Consider the following 23,275-nt stretch of genomic DNA (forward strand, 5'->3'; position numbering starts at 1 on the left):
ATATTTGGCAATTAAGTTACAAGGGTAGAATTATGTAAACCATTCAAAAGCCTGTCATATATTTTTTGGAGAAATATACTTGATGTAGACAGCACACCTCCACATGAATTCTAATGAACTATAACCCAACTTAGTAAATGGCAGAATGGTTAAAAATAAGATAATAAATAATTTAAAACTTTTTAGTCAAGGAAGAAAAGTTCACTTACCCTCCAACTCCATCCAAAATCTTGTCTTCGATGAAGGAGTACACAGATGAGAACTCTTCGTCACGGCAGGGGAGACACTTAGGGGTTGCTGACACATGGAGACGAGCTCTAGCCTCACCAAGAGGTGAGAGGGGAGTGGCCAAAGGGCCAGCATGGCTCCCTCGCTCAGCAATTCCACCCGATCCTCCAGAGAGCCCCATATCAGCTAGCAACTGCAGTCTCTTGCGTGCAGATACATTCTGATGAAGATGACACATCATTAAAATGTTGGAAAGAAGGCTTCCGCAGAGTGGTGTTGATGATTGGCTGCTTTCCGGTTCTCTCCCGTGTCTGTTCATCTCAGGTGACAACATGTTTTGCAAACATTGCAGTTTGCTTCTTCCGGTCCGAAGTGTAGGATATAGTTGGTGATTTCCTTATACATAAAAGGAAAGGTATATAAGGAAATCACCAACTGCATCCTTCACTTCGGACCTGACGAAGCAAACTGCCAAGTTTGCGAAATATGTCATCGCCTGAGATGAACAGATGCGGGAGAGAACCTGAAAGCAGCCAATCATGATTAAAATGCCTCAGTTAGTACACTAATCCCAATGAAAGCTTTCAGGTTTTACCAGTGGATGATTCTGGTAAAGTATTCTCAGCTAATCTCCCAGGTCAGTCGTTCCACCTTCAACATTTCAACATTTTTCCCCTGAAGTCAACTTTGAGGAACTGAGCATGAATGACTTCAGTGTTCACAAGATTCCATGAGAATGCGGAGAATCTTATATTGAAGAAACAGAAAGGCCTATTGAGATCCAACTCAAAGGATATGAAAAGTACACAGATTTTGATGACCAGACAAATCAGCCGTCACAGAGCATGGCCTCCTTCGCAGCAGCAAGATTCAATTAGACTTTTAGATTTCCACTTTTCACAATTTCTCCTGTGGCTAATCTTGAATTATATTTTCAGTTCTAATTCCAGAAGAATGCATGTTTCTTTCACAGAGGAAGATCACCCTGAGTGCAATTTAAAAATGCTGACATTATTCTTTCATGTCACTCATCAGGCAACTAAGGTATTCACAAACTTCAGCGTTCATCAACGGCTCGGTATTCAACCACGAAATTGATCCATTTATGAGGAATTCAGCTTAAATGTAAATTGTACTCACCTATACAATAACAGTTAATGGAGTTGATAATCCAGTAAAAGTGGGGTTAAAAACAGATCCTCTCGTTAGTTTTTCATAGAAAATTGTAATGATTTAAAAAACGGTTCAATCAATTTCATATATTGAACCAGGTAGAAGATAAGCTAAAAGCAGAAACATCTTGATACCGTATAAGCGCGTGTAAGAGGCGCACCTTTTTTCCCAGATATTGCAGCCGAAAATGGGGGTGCGCCTCTTACACAAACTTCTTATCTTCCCCCCCTCCCCTTCACCGGTTGCAAGTTCAAGGGGAACTGAGTGGCCTTGGTTTTCAGCGTGAGTCAGTCATCTGAAACCCTGGGTCAAAATCAAGCGGCAGGCAGGGGAGTTTCTCCCTTACTGACGTATTTTTAAAATGCTCCTGTTTGAATTTCTTGCAAGCATCGCGCCGTCACGTCGGTACCCCAGAGGTGAACATTGAAAAGATCGCGCGGGGTGACTCGCTCCGGAGCGCGCGCTAAATTTATTGCCACGAGTGGGCATCCCGCGGCATTTATACTGCATATAGCAATATTGGTGTCACAACCTGCGGTTGAAAAAATTCGAACGAGTGTGCTCATTGTTGGACTTAATGGTGGATAGAAGAAATCGGAAATGCTTATAAGTGAAGAGCGCTGAAGGAGAGGTCGAGGGGAAGAGGGCTCCCTCCCCTCCGTATTTAAAGCTACGAGCGAAGGAGCAAGGGAAGAACACGTCCGATCTTGCATGTGACGTCGTTGCCTTTAAAGCGAAGGGGCGAAGGCGCAGCAATGTGATATACGCAGTTTGCGTTGTCTGAGTTTCCAGTCCGTCTCGTCTTGTTTGAATGCTACGCTTGTTTCTTCCGAAATTGTGCTGTTTGGACTATGTTGAATATTAGTAGCCTTATTTTAGCTATAAATCTTTGTGTCCATCAATTAGAGCTCAAAAAACTTAAATGCTGTAAGATATACGTCGCGTTAGGTCCAATTCTTTTTTGAACCTCGTGCGTGTCATACAATTGCTGAAAGATATCGAGGTATCTTCAAGCTCAGAAGGTGACTCACGTAGCATTTGACCTCCAGAAACTCGGGGAATTGAACCTGGTAGACCGAAAAAGGTCAGTTGGTGGAATGGGGTAGGGATGAAACACGTTTCCATTGTTCCCCTGTAACTTGATATTTTCCTGTGGAGTCTCGGAAAGGAAAAAAACGGCAGAGGCATTAGCTGATGGAGAGCCGAGTGTAGTTCCGTTAGGCCCCTTGCACACACACCGATTTTGGACGGCCGGTAAAACATTGGCCGATATTTTACCGGCGAAGCGATGCTTGCACACACGCCGGATTTTTACCGGTCAAACGATACGTTGCTAAGTTTTTGAGCCGGCATCGGCGATCCACAGTGACAATAGCCTGCAGCTAACCGGCATTTTGCCGGTGCCGGCGTGTGGTCGGTACGTGTGCAAGCTCCAATGCTCTCCCATTGTTCACTATTGGAATGTGGACGGCCGATATTTTACCGGCCGTCCAAAATCGGTGCGTGTGCTAGGGGCCTTAATTCTACGACGTGGTTATTATCCTACGGCGCTGAGATTGCCCCGATTGTTGTTCAATCTCTTGGGAAAGCTCATGCCATTTGCCTGTCGTGTTTTGCCTTATAATTTTCCACGGCTGCAATTCTATTGCAATACTCCTGCGAGAGCTTTTAAACAAAATTGTTCGTGAGTAGGACAAGCAACGTAGAGCGATGGCGTATGCAAAGAGAGGATTGGAACTCTTTCTACTCCCTCTTATGCCGCCGCAGTTATCAAAATTTCCTCTTTCAAATAGCACTGAAAGAGGACATTTCGATAACTGTCGAAATTCCAGGCATACGTCTGCAACACCGCACGATAGGATAAAAAAAATGTCGCAAAACTTTTTTTCTTTATAGCTTCGATCCTCAAAATAGGGGTGCGCCTCTTACACAAGCTTATACGGTATTTTCCTCAATGATCCATGAGGGAAGATAAAAAGTAGTTACAAACCACTTTAATGAATCAAGTTAAATATGTACATTGCATAAAGCAGCTATCTCACACCACTGGGTTAAGATGTTGAGACATCGTTCTATGTAAAGATCATTCACCTCCTATCCCATTGATCTTAGCCACTCATCTGAGCTGCATATTTTTAGTACAAATGGAGCATATTTGGCAGCCAAGTAAGCATAAACAATACCGTATAATACAAAGTTATAAGAACCTCAATTTTCTTTAAAAACACATGAATTTGTTTCACAGCAAATGAATGTACCTTCATAAGCAAATTCATTGCATCTTGCTGTGACAATAACACAAACCTTCCGCCAGGCAAAAGTGAGGCAGTTCTTTAGATTCATGATATATGTGGGCATGTCGTGAGCCTGAGTGGTGCCCCACATTCTTATTGTGCCCCAACTTCCCCTTTACCCAATACCTTACTAGAGGTGGTGGCTGCCGAATGCAACCACCACCTCTTGTAAGTCAATTTTCCCTGATGCTATGCACAGTTCCTTGATTACCCTCATTCCCCTGAATTGCAACAATACTGTAAATGTATATGTTTTATTAATAATAGCACACCGCAGTGTTTGCTAAATTCAAAACTAGTGATGGGTCGGTTCGATTCCTCGATTCTCGGCCAAGAACCGGAATCGAAAACGAGTACTTGCCAAGGCGAAAAATCGATTCCGATTCCAGTAGTACTTCAAACAACAAAATAAACGACCGCGTTTCCAACAGTCATTTGAATTTTCACGCCACGTAATCGTAATAACAAAACACATATCTTCTTGGGATGTGCGAGTACTCAAAAATTCAAGTCAATCGAGTAGTTGGTACTCGACTCGAGCGTTTCGAGTCGCATTACGAATGTCGAGTCGAGTAGTTAAGATTACAGTGCTTTCGAGGCTAGTAGGTCCAGCAATCTGGCGACAGGAAGCGCTATCATGAAACTCATGTAATAATGCAGTTTTTAAAGCCGATAAGTCATTCTAATGCCTTGGCCTGGTAGTTTCAGCTTGCGGAATACACTATAGTTGTCGACGTGGGCGCCGAATACCTTTACGCCAGCCGCAGCGGCCGATCGTCTTCCTACCCGGCGCACACTAGTCTGAAATCGGAAAAAGCTGGAATAAAGTCCAAAATGACCTTTTTGGGGATAGAGACTCAGCGTAAATACTCATAAATCATTACCAAATATTGCTTTATATGCCATTTCACATAAATACGAACCTTTAGTGAGATACAGAGGCCCAAGCATGACCAATTTTTCAATGCCAAGCGAGATATCGTTTTTCCTCAAAAAATCTTTGAATTTATCCAAGTGGTTTTGCGTTGGTGTGAGTTTTATGGAATATAAAACGCAATATTCCTTTGATCTGGCGCTTTGCCTATACTTTCAATGACTTTCGAAGATTTTGGCTCTCATCTGTCGGGTTTTACAACGCAAAATGGCAGACCCGTTTTTCACGTGAAATTTGACATAAAGTAGACATTATCTTTCGTTTACGAAAAATATAACTTGGAAAATTTGAACCACAATATAAAGTAGAGGTTTCTAAAGAGTACTAATAAGAAATCTTGAAAAAAAAGTTTGCGACGAAGGAAATAAGAGCGATTTTTCAATCGCGCGTCAAGGCTGAGCTACACGCTGCGGAACTTTAAGGCTCGGTAACAGGCCGATTTTTCAAGTTTTTAAAAACATTAGTCTTGAAAATCGTCATTTAAAGCATAGATAATCGTCTTCATTGACTTAAAACACTAAACTGAGGATGTTAAAAAGGATTATGTATAGATCGACTTGACCATTTAGCACATTACTCGAGTGAAAATACTAAGGATTGGATATTTTTTGGAACCATCCCACGCATAAGAAATATGCCTCGGGTATTGAAGTAAAGTGAAGAGATTAAGTCAGCATGCTTAAGAGAGAGAAAAAAGAACTATTTCCGTGAAAGGGAACAACCGATACCCTTTTTCCCTTTCCACCTTCGCCGAGGTGAGTCGCGCGGTAGGGGGAGTTTTCACACCACAAGGCTCTTGTAGCCTTTTTTATTACTGCGACCGTCCGATGTGATATTCATTTGTAGCGTTTAGTTTCTTTCTTGAACTTAAAAAAAGCAAGAGATTTTAAGGTTGATTAAATGACGTGAGAAGTATAGCATTTTTTTTGGCTCTACAAAACTAAAGTTTAGTTCTATAGTTGTTCGCTTCGACCACTTGAATTCCATGAAGATTCAAGATCCAAAAAAATCGTTGATATAATTTTTAATAAAAATTCCAAAGTCTCCGAAATCTTGCAATTTTGGTGGGAAAGTACATGCCCAATAACACACATGTGTAGCAAAAGGCAATTTTCTGCAGGCAGTAATACTATAACATGGAGACGTCAAAACCTGCTGGCTGAGCATGTAGAATAATTGGTTTTTCTGCTTTAGAATTTGAAAGGGCCAAATATTACATAGATTCATATACGTAGTATGTAATTTTTATTACAGCTATGAAAATTTCTGTACCTAGGTATATTCTGTTTTGAAATTTAGCTATTATATTTTATTTACATAGTAATTATTTGAAAGATGCTTTTGTCAACTGACTCTTTCACAGAGTAATATTTTTTAAAGTGGTTTTCTTGTTGCCTGGAATTAAGTGATATTTTTCTTGGAGCCTATGGCATCAGAATCGATGGAATCGGTATCGGTAGAATCGGAATCGAAATGTCAGAATCGGAATCGGGATCGGAATCGATAAAATTTTGGAATCGACCCATCACTATTCAAAACCCATCAATGAGTCACATCCAACTTTGTGTTGCACCGCATAGGTTCCAAACAATAGGCACACCAAGTTGTGAATATAACCTTACATTTCATTTACATTTACATTAAATTCATAAAATTTACATTTCACTAAACATTGATAACAGCATAATGAAGAAAAGCATTAAATTACTCATCATGATAGATGTCTGATGTGATCAACTTCTGGGTTTGCTTTGAATAATAAGATAAATCATTAGTTGATGAACCCCTATTTGTATTGATCTAACTTATATAATCCTCATATGGAGAGATAAAGGCATGCTTACAAAAAAAAACAAACCTTCAAAGACCGAGGGGTTGTTTTTGCTTGATCAGATGGTGTCCTTGGTGTCTTGCTTTTAATTCCACTACTCCTCGCTGGTGTCTTCACACTCACGGCATCACCTTTGGAAGAAGCCGTTTTCTTGAGGCTGGGTGTTGTGGAAACACTGCCTTTGGTGATACTGCCAAACTCTGGACAGGGGGATTCATTGTTCTTAGAGCGTGCCACCTTTCTCTTTGGAGTCCCAGGAGGAGTAGCTGCAACTGGAGACGGTTCAACTATTCTCTTCAACTTCATTCGGGATGGGGACAAGATGCTAGACTGATATTGAGGCTGCACTGCGTCTTCTCCCTCTTCCTCATCGTCGTCTTCATCCTCCTCAAGCAGCCCACTGATGTCCTTGTCTCTGAGTGCCCTCCTCGCCCCCTCTGACTTCTTGGATGACGAACCAGCAGGAGAGTCCAGAGATCTACCCATGGTGGATTTTCGAGGTGTATTACTTCCCTCTGTAGGCAAGGCACGTTTCTTCTTGGCACTTTCTCCATTTTCCACCTCACCACTGCTTTCCTTTGGAAGCAGAATGTACCTCAAACTTGGCTGACCTAACAATTTGAGGAAAAGAATATTATTTCTTTGATACCATTAAAACTGAAGAACACTTTACTACATTGAAGCCATAACTTCCAAATAACACAAGTCTCCTCGACTGGAGTACATGATTTACAGTTTTTTTGTATACTTATGTGGGACATCATTTCTTCCACGTTTTTAATGAATGGATAACACATAAGTAACATTTATTACGGATGGGTCAAAAATAACCAGACTGCCAAAACAAACTGTTAACTGAAATAAACTATTTTGAAGATAAACAATTCTCTGAAACTTTCTGTTCCCATCATATTTGTTTATACCTCCACTACACTCATGAGGCAAGCTAGTAAGTTTGCTTATGAAGTGGTATTTTGAACTCGAGGACAATGACTTACTTAATATCCTACTCCAACAAGGGCATTGGGATTACAATAGATGGCCGTAACAATACAGACCATCCCAACCCTCCCCTTCCTTCTCTCAATACCCCTCCTAGTCCTTCCTAGCGTCAGCATTAATGGCAAATGCATAGATGAATATGAACTGTTACGCTGCCAAATGGTTCGTCTGGGCTTTTTTGTTCATCTGGAAATCCTAGTTCGTTTCCAATACATTAATTCTGATGATAAATATAACAAATAATTTGAAATTTCACGTTAATTTCATGTATATTTCATAATTCCATAATTCCACAGCCTATATGTATTTCATATTCTCTTGTTCATCAAGGGAAATTTGCAATTGTACTCCACCAGAGCTGATGTACATAACCATGACACCAGAGCAATTAGTAAATTTAGATATGCCTCAATGTAGGCTGGTTAGATCTTTTAACTATGAAAACTAGGCAATTAAGTACTTCAACATGCTGCCCAACTCAGCAAGAATGGTTGACAACAACGTCTTCCGCAGGGCCCTAAAAAAATTCCTAATATCTAAACCCATATAATCACTGGAGGAAATTGATTTCTCCACTATCAGCTTTTAAATGTACTTTTGCACTTTGATTCAAATTGTATGATTTCTCTCTTATTTGTATTGTATATGTACATTCTGCCGCCTCTGAAATCCAGGGTATTTCTTATTACTGTGTCCTCACATGAGGTGTATTAATTGACGACAACTACCATAATTATTACTGAGCTACAGATGAATAAAGATGATATTATTATTATTATTCATGTAAATCAAACAATTTATAATTATTAATGCACATTGTCTGTTCTTTTAGGTTGCTTTCCGGAATCATTCACAGCTCTCTTTTCCCGACCGCGAACCTTGTGGTGACAAAAACATGATTCTACTCATATTCCTACTGTTCCGTGTAATATCTGGTTCCGAAAACCGCACACCCGTTTCTGCGAGATAACAGATTCAGAAAATTGGTTTGCAGGAATGCTTCAAAACCGCTGCGTGACATCAGAAACTACACTGTCAGGCACCACGCTGCATAGTCGCGTCTCACTCAAGTTGCCCAGTATGCAATTGATGTGATGTGAGGCACAGTTCCACGATCACACTCCGGGATGTTTAGATAACATGAACAAGGAGCTTCCATGAAAGTAATGGCTGCGCGATCACCCCATCGCACAGCAGTGGTTATAAGAAATCACGACTTTTGGCAATTTTTCCACGCAGGCGAGTGCCTGGCTATGATTCACGCTTTCTCTACATCCACTTCCCCCCCTGCCTTCACTTCTTCTATTCCCTTCCTCTCCAGTTTGACCTTGAATAGTCTCGGCGTAAATATGTCCGAGTGCGACAAAGTCTCCAGTTCCTTTAGACCGTATTCAACTGAATGCGAGGCCATGGAAGTAATAAGCCCGGAGTAGCCTTGCATTAAAATGCAAATATCCTGGTGCTTTTACGTTCGATTAATGATTTTATAAAGACTGCTGAAAATATCTAAGAAGTGTAAAACTCATGCACGGATAAGCCGCAAGACGGATAAACCACAGCCGGATAATCTGGAGTCTGGTGTGGATATTTGGAGAAATTCCATGTGCTAGAAATGGCTTCAAATCCTTCTATCATTCCATTTCAATAGCTAAAAATAGATACATATTAAAATAAATCAAAGCTTGCTTTCAGATTAAATACCCATCATGGGTAGGAAACTATAACAACAACTACTCTCATGAGTTGTATCTACTAAAGGAAAAGCAATGTATGCATAAATTCACCTGTTGATTTGATTTCAGGGGAGCTGGATCTGTCCATTGACTCATCATCACTCGAGCCTCCACCATCTCTGCTGCAAGGATTGACAAATTTCAACTTAGACTGGTATTCATCATAAGATTATGCTCATATAATCATCATCATCCAAATTAGAAATTTGTGCTATTTTCTTATCAACTACAACACACACAAGGAATGTAAATGAAGTACATATTTATCACATAAGCTAGAAAGATATGTGTTTCCATTCCCCAAAAAGACCAGATAGTGGCAGAACATTGACAACAAGACATAACATTGCTACGTGGCATGCAGTAGGATAGGAGCAATTAGTGACTATAAAGAGGTTGAGGTATCAGCCCTGAATGTTCAGGAAAGGATATTTTGTTTGCATACCAGATCCAGAATCCAAAGAATACGTCAGGCATGAAAACTATGGAACACAAACCAACTGCAAAACTACAACTTAAGTATCTGGTCTAAGCCTCTTACCTAACCCAACACCTGAAAAACCATGGCGTGAGTTTTCGCTGGCACCATAATACATAATTGCTTAAGAATGTTCATATCAGAAAAAGCAATGGTCTAAAGGTCAAACTCTATGCGAATTAGGGTGAAAATCATAGGAGACATTCCATAGAACTATAATTCCAAGTCAGCACCTCGTAAGTAAACTTTGAGCAAATGTGATAGACTCTTTTGACTGCCCACGTTAGCAGCTCCATCTAATCACGTTAGCATCTAATGGTGCAAACCATCATCAGCAAACTACTGCACATACTTCATATGATGGAGGAGGCATAACACCTAAAAATGGGCAACATGCTCTGAAAATCAATAAAATGGAAGGTTTGCAAACAGGATGCTCTTGTTCATGGTTTTCCTAACAATGATAGATAGGACCAGAAAAAAGGTTCCTTAAGGATGCATTAAAATAAATTGGAGTCAATTTACACAATGAAGTCATAATTCAGAAGAACTACTGTGCAGCAAGTGATAGCCAGTAATATACCAAACGTAATCAAGCTAATATGTAGTAATGTTTACTTTAAAACACAGGTAGTTGAGGTACCTATCACTTCCACAGTTGCTTTGAGTAAAAATTACATTATAATATCAGTTACTGAACGAAAGATAAAGAATAAAATTAATGCATAATTTAACAAAAAAAATACGTCAAATGATTTCATGTCTATTCAAGATTGAAATTCCACTTGAGCGTAATCATATCGTGTCAAGGATATACCACTCTCAAATCATCAATTTTTTTTGGTAAATAAATAATTAGAGACTGTCTATCCATCACCAATAAATCTTTTTGCAATGTTGTTATAATAATTTACTAATTGGAAAGTATTTACCATGCATTTGTGATCAAATGCCTTTTCCTTACAGCATGGGTCTCCAAACTTTTCAATGAAAGTGTCTTCAAGCTTCCAATGTAATGTATTATATATTTCCCACAATTATTCAGGACAAATGAATAAAAAAATAAAATCAGTGCCAGTAATTTACCTAATTTACTCAATGGGAATAAACTTGGAAAAATTAAACAATATCTTGTTGGAAAAATTCAGGGTAAACTAAATAGATTCCTGCCTTTCATTTTATGCAACCAAATTGGTGTGACGAATTATGCTGTCGTTTTGACTTCAAATTTTCATTAAAATCAGATTCTAGATTGGATGAGCCAATTATAAGTACACACACAGGGATTTTCTGGTGGTCTGGATGGAATAGGATGGTTTCCCATTTCTTTTTATGGCCTAAATCGAAAGATTATTACTCCTGGAGTATGTATTTCACGCTTTTAGATTTTTAAACGATGATATCTATTTTTTGCAATTAAATGAAAAGTGAAATCCAGGCAGCTAGCAGGTAGTGCTCTGCTTAAATAAGGATTATTAATACCCTATCAAACGAATAGAAATCAAATGAATAAAAAAATAAAATCAGTGCCAGTAATTTACCTAATTTACTCAATGGGAATAAACTTGGAAAAATTAAACTATATCTTGTTGGAAAAATTCAGGGTAAACTAAATAGATTCCTGCCTTTCATTTTATGCAACCAAATTGGTGTGACGAATTATGCTGTCGTTTTGACTTCAAATTTTCATTAAAATCAGATTCTAGATTGGATGAGCCAATTATAAGTACACACACAGGGATTTTCTGGTGGTCTGGATGGAATAGGATGGTTTCCCATTTCTTTTTATGGCCTAAATCGAAAGATTATTACTCCTGGAGTATGTATTTCACGCTTTTAGATTTTTAAACGATGATATCTATTTTTTGCAATTAAATGAAAAGTGAAATCCAGGCAGCTAGCAGGTAGTGCTCTGCTTAAATAAGGATTATTAATACCCTATCAAACGAATAGAAATTTCCGACCTTAGACAATTTTAATAGGTGATTATTAAGAGATGTTTCCCTGAGCTCTGTGCCTCATGCATGCATTGATAATCTCAGACAATGTAAAACTCCTATCTACTCGTATAGAAACTAGGTTCCTGTGACGTCACGTAGAGTGGCATCGCATCGGGCGTCAATCTGGCCTTTTTCAAATGAGTTTAAAACTGACCATTAACATTGGGATTGGGACTGGGATTTTTAAAACCAAATAATTTGTATATTATGAATACATAAATGGTGGGTAATGAATCGCAATCAATGGCTTTCGTTTTCTTTGACAAAGGAAACTACCCTATTATGTGTCAGGCCGCACGTGGCCCACAGGGCATAGTTTGGACCTTAGAACCACTGCAATGAAACTCAATCATTTCTTCCATTACCCAACTATCAATGATGATACCAAATTTTGGCAAAAAAAGTCCACTGATTCAGGGAAAGATATACATATGCAAACACTGGGGTAGCATACCTTAAAGCAGTTGGGGGAATAGGCTTCCTTGCACTTCTTGGCTTTCTTTCTTTATTAGCCTTTTCCTCACCATCACGAGGATGAGAGTCAAGACCTTCACATTTTTCCAAAGACATGGGCAATATTTCAATTCTCTCTTTGCCCCTCTGAGAGCAAAATTGGAATCGGACAACAAAGACAGCAACACTCCCTCCATCATATATTCCAATGACATCCTTAGGGTCCTCCTCAGGCATGGCTTGAACAACCTATAAGCAAACAAATTACGCTCTGGAAATTAGGAATTCCTCAAAATTAGACATATGTTTATAAAAATAATAATACTGCAATTTATTCCAGATTTCATCCCTGGATACACTAATGGTAAACAAAAAATATTCTCTGGAATTAAAAGCCTCTATGGACCAAACACCAGCAGTAAGGTCACCAACTGAAACATTTACAATAGAAAACTGAATGAATATGTAATGAATTATCACAAATAACCTGCTCATACTAGACAAAAGGATATTACAATAAGGCTAGACAGTTTAAATACACATGCTAAAACCAAGATATAATATATATTACAATAGACAACACCAAGCGTTCATTGTAGTAAGTTGAAAAAGTTCAATTACACGATGCTGGAAACAATCTGCAATAAATTACTAATATTATAACTAGGGATGGGTCGAATAGCAGATTTCTTGAATTCGAATATCAAATCATTGCTCGAATATTCGAATACCTCGAATTTCGAATGCCTCGAATACTAAACGATGAATGCAGGAATGTTTGACTAGGTCGCCTATGCAGCAGGAAAATCAAGATTTTGGCGAGTAATTGTGATTTCCTTTAAAGGATTCAAACAGGAATTTAGCTGATTGATGGAATATTTTAATTTTATGTAAACAATAGGGTAGTTTCCTTCATCAAAGAAAACGAAAGGCATTGATTGCGATTCGTTACCCACCATTAGTGTATTCATAATATACAAATTATTTGGTTTTAGAAATCCCAGTTTAGACGAATGGCAATGGTCAATTTTATCCTCATTTGAAAAAGGCCAGATTGGCGCCCATGCGATGCCACTCCACGTGACGTCACAGTGACATAGTTTCTATATGAGTAGATAGGAGTTTTACACCGTCTGAGATTAGCAATGCATGCATGAGGCACAGAGCTCAGGGAAACATGGTCTTAATAATCACCTATTAACACTGCCTAAGGTCGGAAAGTTTCCTTCGTTTGATGAGGTATTAATAATCCTTATTTAAGCCAACCGCTACCAGCTAGCATGGTACTCAGCTACCTGCTAGCATCCTGCGTCGTATCAGCGCTCAGAACCTCGCCCCCAGATCATCTCACTCGCGGCAACAGGAAGCAGAACAACGTCACACGGAGTTTTCCCCGGCATTCATACTTACCCGTCGTGTTTTCGCGCGCTTGAAATTTTTCACTTTTCATTTAATCGCCAAAAATAGATATCGTCTAATAAAAATCTAAAAGCGTTAATTACGTACTCCAGGAGTAATAATCTTTTGATTTAGGCAATAAAAAAATAATAGGAAACCCCCTATTTGAGCATTACGCCAAAATGCTAAGCTTCCGTTGTATTTCTTTGTCTTTCCGGCATTTATTTTCCTGCGTAAAATGCTTAAATAAACTCAGAAATATGTCGTGTTTGGTCTTATTCTTTTTTAAATTACGCGCACATGGCTAATATTTCAATCCAATAAAAGTGTAATATCAATTGCCGAAAGTCATTGTTAGACAACTTTTGGGCTAGTAGATGACTCATGCAGCAGTTGACCTCCAGAAATGGGGAACTTCGAAGCAGGTAAGCAAAAAAAGGCCAGTGGGTGAGTAGAGGGGGGAGGGCGTGAGACACGTATTTATTGTTCTCGTGTAATTTGATATTTTTTTTCGAAGCTAACGTCTTCGTAATAAGATCTCTGCGCGAGCTGGGACCTTTTGTTTGATTTCGGAGAAGAGGAAATCGTCGGAGGGGGTGGGGCGAACGCTGAATGGAGGGGGATTGCAGATCGTGGGAAATGTGCCAATGTCACTATCCCACGGCCCTGAGTTTCTCCCTATGGCAGTTTCATCTCCTGGGGAAGATTCAAAAGTGCCTGTCGTTATTAGCCACAAAGTGCACATGGTAAACACCTCGTCTCATTTTTATCAAAAGATGGATGCTGGAAAATGGTCAGTGGGGGAGAAAGAGTGAAGGGTGAAACGCGATTCTATTATTTCCCGGTAACTTGATATTTTTTCGAAGCTAAGGTCTTCATAATACGATCCCTGCACGAGCTAGGACCTTTTGTTTGATTTCGGAGAAGAGGAAATCGTCAGATTGGGTGGGGTGAATGCTGAATGGAGGGGGATAGCGGATCGTGGGAAATGCGCCAATATTGCTATCCCACGGCATTGAGGTTCTCCTGATGGGGGACACCTGGGATTTTCGGATTTTTTTCACCCGATCAATTTCAGTTCCCCACGTCGAACTCTTTTCACTGCTCTAACCGCTCTAACCCTCGAATTTGATGTAGTTCATCAGCTTGCCTAAAACGGCGCTGCATGCACTAAACGACTAGAGTTCTCTTAAGTTTTCCGAGTCAACTACCAACGAAGTGAGAGCGACAGTGTATGATGCGAAATTCAAAGTATTCGAGGTATTCGAGATGGCATCTTTGGCATAACTATTCGAGATCTCGAATATCGAATACTTTCTAGTATTCGAGTATTCGCGGATACTATTCGCACATCTCTAATTATAACACAGCAGCAAATACTCTTTGAATCATACCTAAAGATTGATTAAAATATTTTTTTTCCTCAACAGGCATTCTATCAACATTACACCAAACAGCCACCTTTTCAAGGAAACAAAACACCTCTTCTCACTTGGAATTTTTGTGATATCTTTTGGTCAATTTAAAAATAATTTTCAACCTAAGTATAAAAAAGTCTAAACAGTTCACATTTTGGTCATGGAACAAGTTCATCCTAGAGCATAACTGCAAAATAGCTTCCTACGCACATTTTCCCTTTAGGACGGCATAGATTTTTTATTGCTCCTTTAAAAAAATATGCAGATTTAACAAGCTTGATAGTCTACTTTTTACCATCTTATCTACAACTTAGAAGAAGACAGGTAACAGTGAAATTGGCTGGTAATTATTTAAATCAAATGTATTACCCTTTCTATAAATCAGTACAACCATAATGGATTTGAGTTGGTTTGGGAATGTGCTGGTTTGCACACTCTGATTAAAAATCTAGGTGAGTACGTGCAATTTCATCTTTCACCTCTATGACATCAAAAGCAGTTACAGTGGAACCTCGTTAAAGCGAGTACGGGCTATAGCGACACCCCCGCTATTACGAGAGATAGCCGATGCACCGTCAATTGACCATATAATAAGCGTGTTAAAAAATTCGTTTTTACGAGACCCTTTCGGTGTTGGCTCTCGCCATAGCGAGGGTTTCACCGCCGGAAGACTTTCATGAAGACTCCTTAACCTCTGTAATTGCTAGCGATCTGTTAGAAATGAAGTTAATGGAGTGCTCAGACTCAAATTTATGTGGTAAACTGTCGTTCGATAAATATAATGATGACGAAACAATGCTTTGCATGATTTTCATTCAGTGCGGTGCTTATAAATTGTTTGAATAGTTGGTCGTTATTTGAGTAAGGAAATTTAGTGATGCAAAAAAACATCGCCTTTCATCTGGATTTATGCTTACGTTTATCGGATAGATGTTTATCTGTCGCCGAACCACTCCTGTTCCTGTATATCTGTTCGCAACAGGTATATTGGCTATTACAGTATGCTGCATTTTCCGGGTTTCACCGCGTAGTGGTTGCGTTGGTGACAACAGTTTCTCCTGCATTCCAGCAGGCGTCTTCAGGTCGAAGTGATTATGCCGTGTTTTGGCCGCCTTTATATAGGCAGCCCAGTGGTGTAGGTTCACCCTGATTGGTCGCCTTGCGGCCAATAGCGTGGGGGTATGGGGCGAAGAGTCTCTTCCATGTGCTGTGGAGTGGGTAGCTATCCTCTCGATTGAAATTATGAGGATGTTTGGATATTTCAATCGCTTCTCGGATGATCCTCGGAAAATATCGGGATTATCTGGCGATAACTTTTGTTTCTTCCCAGTTGATGTCGTGTCCAGGTTCACTGAGAGTGTGCTCGGCCACAGCCGACAGATGAAATTGTTTGTTTTTCACCGCTCTTCTATGTTCTTGAATGCGGCATTTCACAGCTCTCTTAGTCTGTCCGATGTATGACATACCGCAACTGCATTCAATTTCATAAACTCCCTCGTAGGCGTGAGAGGATAGCTACCCACTCCACAGCACATGGAAGAGACTCTTCGCCCCATACCCCCACGCTATTGGCCGCAAGGCGACCAATCAGGGTGAACCTACACCACTGGGCTGCCTATATAACGGCGGCCAAAACACGGCATAATCACTTCGACCTGAAGACGCCTGATGGAATGCAGGAGAAACTGTTGTCACCAACGCAACCACTACGCGGTGAAACCTGGAAAATGCAGCCTACTGTACCAGCGCACCGCGGAAGCCTTCGCACCAACTATATTGGCTATTATTTGCTCCACCTCCGGTAAAGCGACAATTCGCTATAGCGAGTGTTTATTAGTGCACCGTGGGGTGTCGTTATATCGAGGTTTCACTGTATGTCATCAACTCCTTTTGAGTTGCTAGCCCTGAATGTAATTATTATTGAGAAAACCTCTTTCTCATTAGTAAGCTGTAAAAAACAAGACTGATATGATATTATGAGATGGAAACCAGTTTTCATGTAAGTATTAGCGCTTAGCTTACGTAAAAAGGGCTGAATCTGGGAAGGCATGGCAAGAGAACAAGTTGGACATTCTGTTTTAACGCACACAACAATGCTGCTCCCATGCCGCACCCCAGCACCTGCATCACCCCGTGATCACCTCAAGGGCTTCCTATTGGCTGGCAATGGTAGCCTTTCACCTTACCTATACAACTTCTCACGGAGCGCAATCCCATGGCAGGGCATTGCCAGGTGTTGGTAGATAGAGCCACGTCGAAATGTGATTCCACATCCGGCTGTTACCATTAACCGAAACTTACACCGAGCACATGCGAGTGCTGACTGCAGCGCACACGCTTACAGCAGTTTAAATCATGTTGAAAATTTGAATTTACAGAAGTTGGATGAACTTGCCAGCTGAAATGACCACTGAAGAGATTTTCCTTATGCTTCAAACACTTTTAAGCTTTCGTCACACCTCCCCAACACATTCCCCCTTCAAATCACCAACTCATTTTTTGCCAAGTTGACTTTTCAAAGCCTAAGACAACATTAACCACGCATGAAATCTCAGAAAACAACCTTGAACTATTGAAACAAAGACCTAGCTTCTTCCTATAAGTACCAACCAATAAACCATATCCTCTCTCCCATACCCCCCTCATTAGATAATCTTCTTTTCCCCTCCACACGTTTTTACCAACAACGCCCTCACACCCGCTATCACTGGTTCCCTTTCATCGTCACACCCATGATTTCATGCCAATTCAACCAATTTAAGTTAGGTTGTCCTCCGATCCTTTTCACCTACAACCTAAAGTTGCAAGTGGTTTACTTTAAGCTTGCTTTGTGAGAAGCCCACTTAGTGCGCTGAAATCCACATCCACTCTGGACATATCACTAAGCTCTTCTATGATCTATTGTTCCCAGGAAAGTTGAATCTCTACATGCGAGAGTGAAATAGCCTGAAATTGCTCTTTCTGAGTGCTTGCGTGTACATCAGGCAACATAACCAGGCACTCTTAAATAGGTCTCTTCGAACATTTGAAAAATAACAAACAGTAAACCAGGAAGCAATAGTCGGATCCCATCAACCTTCACTAGCGATCCTGTTTTGGTTGAGACACTGGAGCTGAAATCTCTCCTTCCCGCACACCAAAACAATGATCTGTTGCGTAGGTGAGACAAGTGTTTGGAAAAAAGTTTTTGCAGCTCTTAGAGTTTTTACTTTATTGAATATGTATAGGAGACCATAGAGCTGAAATTCACCCACAATATTTATTTTTGTATGGCATGATTCCTTTCCCCTTAATAATCTGCCATATGTGGATGACTGCTAGATATTCTAAAAGGTAGATCAGCCCTCTTACTTACATTATCTTCAATCTGACATGAACTTTGTTTCCTATCAGGGCTGTACTTGGCTGCTGCAAATCAATCCTTCAAAATCAATGCTGATGGTCATTTCATTAAAAATCCATCCCCCTAAATATTCACACATCATTTTAAACAAACATAAGCCTCCATATTTTTGGAATAATTTAAAAAATTAATAAGAGCACAGTTGGTGGAATCCTGGGATTAAAGTTGTTAGAGGAGCTACATATTGAGAAAATAGGGGATACATGGAGACTTAGCCTTCTTGACAAGGTGGGCTGGGGCAGCATCATTTGGATCATTGTCATCATCCTAGTATCATTTTGACAAGATCTACACTCAATTCTCATCCAATCCAACCTTTCCATATTACTTACACCTAAATCAGTTTTTCAACCAGAAGGACTTGTAATGTGTAACTAATTCAAGTTTTTTCTTTACTGTTCCATCCCATCCCCTAGGCCTTCAACAATTGTCTCCACAAGAGAATGTTCAGCAAGTGCTTGATTAAGTTGTTCCAACTTCTTCTAAGGATTCAGTATTCAGATTCAACTCTTTTTCCTCCACATCCATTACGGGATTTCCTACTGCTAACTTGTCTGATAATTTGAATTGCATCAATCTTCTGAAGCACCAAATTTCCAACGCTTCCACCCTTGAGTTATCTGCTGCTGCCATGGTCCATACCTATGCAGATTTATGCTCCGGAAGTTCTGACGAATTCTTTATTTCTATGCATGTATTCCTAGCAACAGGCAGATTCTTTTTTGTTGAATGCCTATTTAAAAGACAATTACCTGAGCTACACCACTTACTTTTTCTTTCTGATAGGATCTAATACTTGTCATTCAGTTTCTAATGGAGAAGGTGAAGGAACTATTTCACATCAAGTTTTTTTTTATCCTAGTTCAACACTGGGCATGGCCCCTCTTCTGTTACAACACACTATTACATTCGCTATCTTCGTTCTGATTTGCAGCTAACCTCATCTAATATCTTCAACTATAGCTTTCTTTAAATACCATTCGTAGTGACTATATTTAACTACTGATATGAATGTGATGAAGAAATTGCAAGCAATTAAGTATCTGTTCAACTAGTATAGCAAAGATCCATGTTAAAGAGGGACGAGATGCACTGAGTACAAAGGGACACCACGGAACCATGAATTGCAAATTCGTCCAAAGGAAATAATAATCATTATAACCACGAACAAAAAAACAGGGTATATCTCAGCCAGAGGCATTAGCAGAAACTGCGAAGTTACGTAATAATTCACGAAATTCAAAGAATATGAAAAAAATGCAACATATTCCTGCGGTACATATTCTCGAGATCAAAACTCATAACCTTATTTCCCAGTTCTATCAAAAATAAACATTCTTAATGGTCGCCTATTGCATTTATGACGGTTCTTACCTGGCATTTGCCGAAGAAGGATTCTATGCTAACATCGGTGTCGAAATTTCTTTTGTCCTCTAAAACCTCACAATCAGTGTTCAGCTCTGGAAATGGCAGTTTATGCGATGAGAACTTTTTTGGTAACTGTTGAGGTCTGCTATACCACTGCACCACTGCGCGGTGGGGCTCCTCCGCATCCTCTAGAAGGTGAACCAAACTTGTTACTCGATTACTCACTTATTCAATACCAAGTTCATTATGAATAATGTCAAACTCACCCAACTCATATAGTTGCAGAATTTTAGCAACATCACAACCTTCAAGTGAATCAGGATCGACAGAATCGAAGTTAGAAATTAAAACGAAGTCTCCCAACTGCCCTTCAATGCTGCCATATTTAAATGCACTATAACATAAAACATATATTTTCAGAAAAAATAATCACAAACAATATAAGCTCAAGCTGAATAACCATTCTTCTTAAACCTGTAGTGCTTTAAGTTTTCCCGTCGTCTATCTCGACCTCTTTGACTTAGAACACATCCAACCCATGTAAATAGTTTCTCCTCAGGGTCTCCTCGAAGTTTCATTTTCAATTAAAAGGGAAATCGGTGATATGTCAGGCAAAAATAGCTGACAATTACGTACACAAATGCAATCAGTGAAAAAGACAATACCACCGAAACCCACAATTACTGTTCGCGCCAATTTGAAAAAAGTAAATAAACAACACACGTACGAAATATATTAAATTTCCTGGCGGTTATTTCGATTTCCTCCCCTTTGAAACAGAGCCGGCATTCGATATTATTAATTATGAAATAAACACATTTCAACTATAATAAGCTAGTAAATAAATAAATTATTATTTTAAACCATATGAGACCCAATTTAAAAAGGTAATAATTTATTGTAATTTTTGAAAATAAATAAATTTAAATTTATTTCACCATTGGCAGTACCGACATCTTGAAAGGCTATCTTATCTTATCAAGATTCCCACCGGGTTAATTCTTTCATAACGGCCAATGTTTCAAGCTCCGTCTTGGCCCTCATCATCAGCCCTGATGATGAAGAGCGGCGAGACTTGAAGGAGATGGCGAGGAGCTTGAAACATTGGCCGTTGTGAAAGAATTAACCCGGTGGGAATCCCGAGAACAGTTTACCCACATGATTCACCGGTAAAGGATCAAATCATATTTCAGGGTATCTTATTGTGGCTCCTTGGGAGAAAAAATAATATCTATCTGATCCTTTGTAATGTTTCATATAAAGAATTGAATATTAAATGATTTTCATGCTCTCTTGATTTAAACAAAACATTTCAGAACTCTAATAGGGTGGTTTCCTATTATTTTTTTATTGCCTAAATCGAAAGATTATTACTCCTGGAGTACGTATTTCACGCTTTTGGATTTTTAAATGACGATATCTATTTTTCGCGATTAAATGAAAAGTGAAAATTTTCAAGCGCGCGAAAACGCGACGCTTAAGTATGAATGTCGGGAAGTCTCTCCGCGTGACGTATTTCTGGTTCCCCCTCCCGCCCTGCGAGGTGACCTTGAGGCGAGGCTTAGCGCTGATACGACGCAGGCTGCTAGCGGCTAGCCTAGTACCCTGCTGACTGGTAGCGCTTGGCTTAAATAAGGATTATTAATAACTTATCAAACGAGGAAAACTTTCCGACCTTAGCCAGTTTTAATAAGTGATTGTTAAGACATGTTTCCCTGAGCTCTGCGCCTCATGCATGCAATGGTAACCTCAGACTACGTATAACTCCTATCTTCTCGTATAGAAACTAGGTCCCTGTGACGTCACGTGGAGTGGCATCGCATGGGCGCCAATCTGGCCCTTTTCAAATGAGGATAAAAATGGACCATTGCCATTCGTCTAACCCGGTATTTCTAAAACAAAATAATTTGTATATTATGAATACACTAATGGTGGGTAACGAATCGCAATCAATGCCTTTCGTTTTCTTTGATGAAGGAAACCACCCTATTGACAAAGGGAGCCTTGTACGAATATATAGATGAAATGGCAACCGCAATTAGTACAGCAGCACCAAAATTGAATCAGTAATTTAAATTGTATGGACCTCTTGGGAAAAAAATCATAAGAATGAAATAAACAACTAGGTATTGAGCAACTGTTTGATTTCATTTGCGATGCATTACTGAATAATTGGAATTACTCATTAAATGCAAATGGAGCTATGGTTCATTGATCTATTACCTTCGAAACATGTGTGGTACACAGTGTTAGTAAGTAATCAAGTAAAACTAATCAGATCACTTGTAATGATTACTTTTTACTTGTAATTTGCTCCTTACTAATACGAAGGCAATCATCAAGTACCACGCTCCTGCGGAAAATCATATAGAAGAGAAACATCCTGAGGAATGGCCACAAGGATCAAGGAGCATGCAAGAGCAATGAAACAGAAACAAAGGGGAGTTGCTTCTGCCCAAGGCATATTAGAGAAGCCTTGAAAATGAACAAGATAGAGAACTTCAACAGATACCACGGCTACCCCATCAGTAATGCGTGGAAGAGAGTGGTAACCAATGAGCATTCAACTGAACAACACAACGCACCTAATTAAGGTGGCAAATGTTTCTCACCTTCAACCTCAAGATGAAAGTACCTTTCACAACTGTCATCACTCACAAACAGATAGATGTGGCCCTAGTACCCAGAAAACTGCACTCATTATGAATATTGCCACAGCAACCTTAGCATAAAGTGATAATTATGTCTTTTATACAAATGCCAAATTATGAGATATTTGTGAAACCACACTGTAAGTAAATTCTAAATTTCTTATCAGTGCTAAAAATCAAATTGTTGTGGTGATTATTATCATTAATCCCCTCAGAAAGCCATGGGGTTTATGGTCTTGAAGGCCAGTTTCCTTCTTTAAATTGAATTTCTGTTCTGATTATTGATATAGATAAGGAAAAGAATAGGACCCAAAATAGGCCCTGGGGGAACACCTTTGGTGACTGTTTAAAGGATCGATGTTGCATAAGTACTTAAAGTCGAGGGGAAGATACTCACTGATTGAGATCTACCTGTTAGGAATGATTTTATCCACTGATTTGCTATGCCTGAGACATGGGCGCAGCTAGGAATTAAGGCTAGGTGGGGTTTTATGCACAAGTACTGGTGTGTAGGTATTGCATACCTACTAGGGTAAGCAGGAGTTGCGGGGGTCCTCCTCCAGAAAAATTTGAAGAATGATGGTTCAAAATGGCGAGTTTTATGGCTTTCTGATGGATATTTGATAAATCCTAACACTATTCTATAAGTAATACTGATCCAAATAAGTAAAATGGATTAAACTTAAAAATTTCTCTGAGCTCTGGGGGGGTTTTTTTCCCCTAAAACCCTCCCCTGGCTGCGCCACTGGCCTGAGATGCCATAGCTTGCAATTTCAGAAAGTAAGATCTCATGATCCACAGAATCAAATTCTTTTAAGGCCACTGTACATGGCGAATGATTATATTCGTATGATCATTCACCATGTATGACGGAACAATTCACGAATGAACCTTCATGTGTGTTGGGTATT

General features: G+C 39.5%; 1 protein-coding gene across 2 annotated transcripts in view; it reads right to left on the reverse strand.

Moving 5' to 3' along the window:
* Positions 1–20,429, reverse strand: part of LOC124155697 (origin recognition complex subunit 1) — a 37,696-nt gene extending 17,267 nt beyond the window's left edge. Inside the window, exons 1-7 of one of the 2 annotated variants that reach the window (XM_046529741.1) lie at positions 20,188–20,429; positions 19,980–20,107; positions 19,720–19,901; positions 12,128–12,375; positions 9,247–9,314; positions 6,488–7,071; positions 210–448 (exon numbers count right to left, since the gene is read on the reverse strand). In XM_046529741.1, the coding sequence (XP_046385697.1) occupies positions 210–448; positions 6,488–7,071; positions 9,247–9,314; positions 12,128–12,375; positions 19,720–19,901; positions 19,980–20,107; positions 20,188–20,291 (1,553 nt within the window). In that variant the 5' untranslated portion in view covers positions 20,292–20,429. Of the gene's footprint in view, positions 1–209; positions 449–6,487; positions 7,072–9,246; positions 9,318–12,127; positions 12,376–19,719; positions 19,902–19,979; positions 20,108–20,187 lie in introns of both variants that reach the window. The other variant, XM_046529732.1, reaches the window with a different exon arrangement.
* Positions 20,430–23,275: the final 2,846 nt, after the last annotated feature.

The sequence above is a fragment of the Ischnura elegans genome, chromosome 1, assembly GCF_921293095.1.
Source record: "Ischnura elegans chromosome 1, ioIscEleg1.1, whole genome shotgun sequence".
Classification (NCBI taxonomy): domain Eukaryota; kingdom Metazoa; phylum Arthropoda; class Insecta; order Odonata; family Coenagrionidae; genus Ischnura; species Ischnura elegans.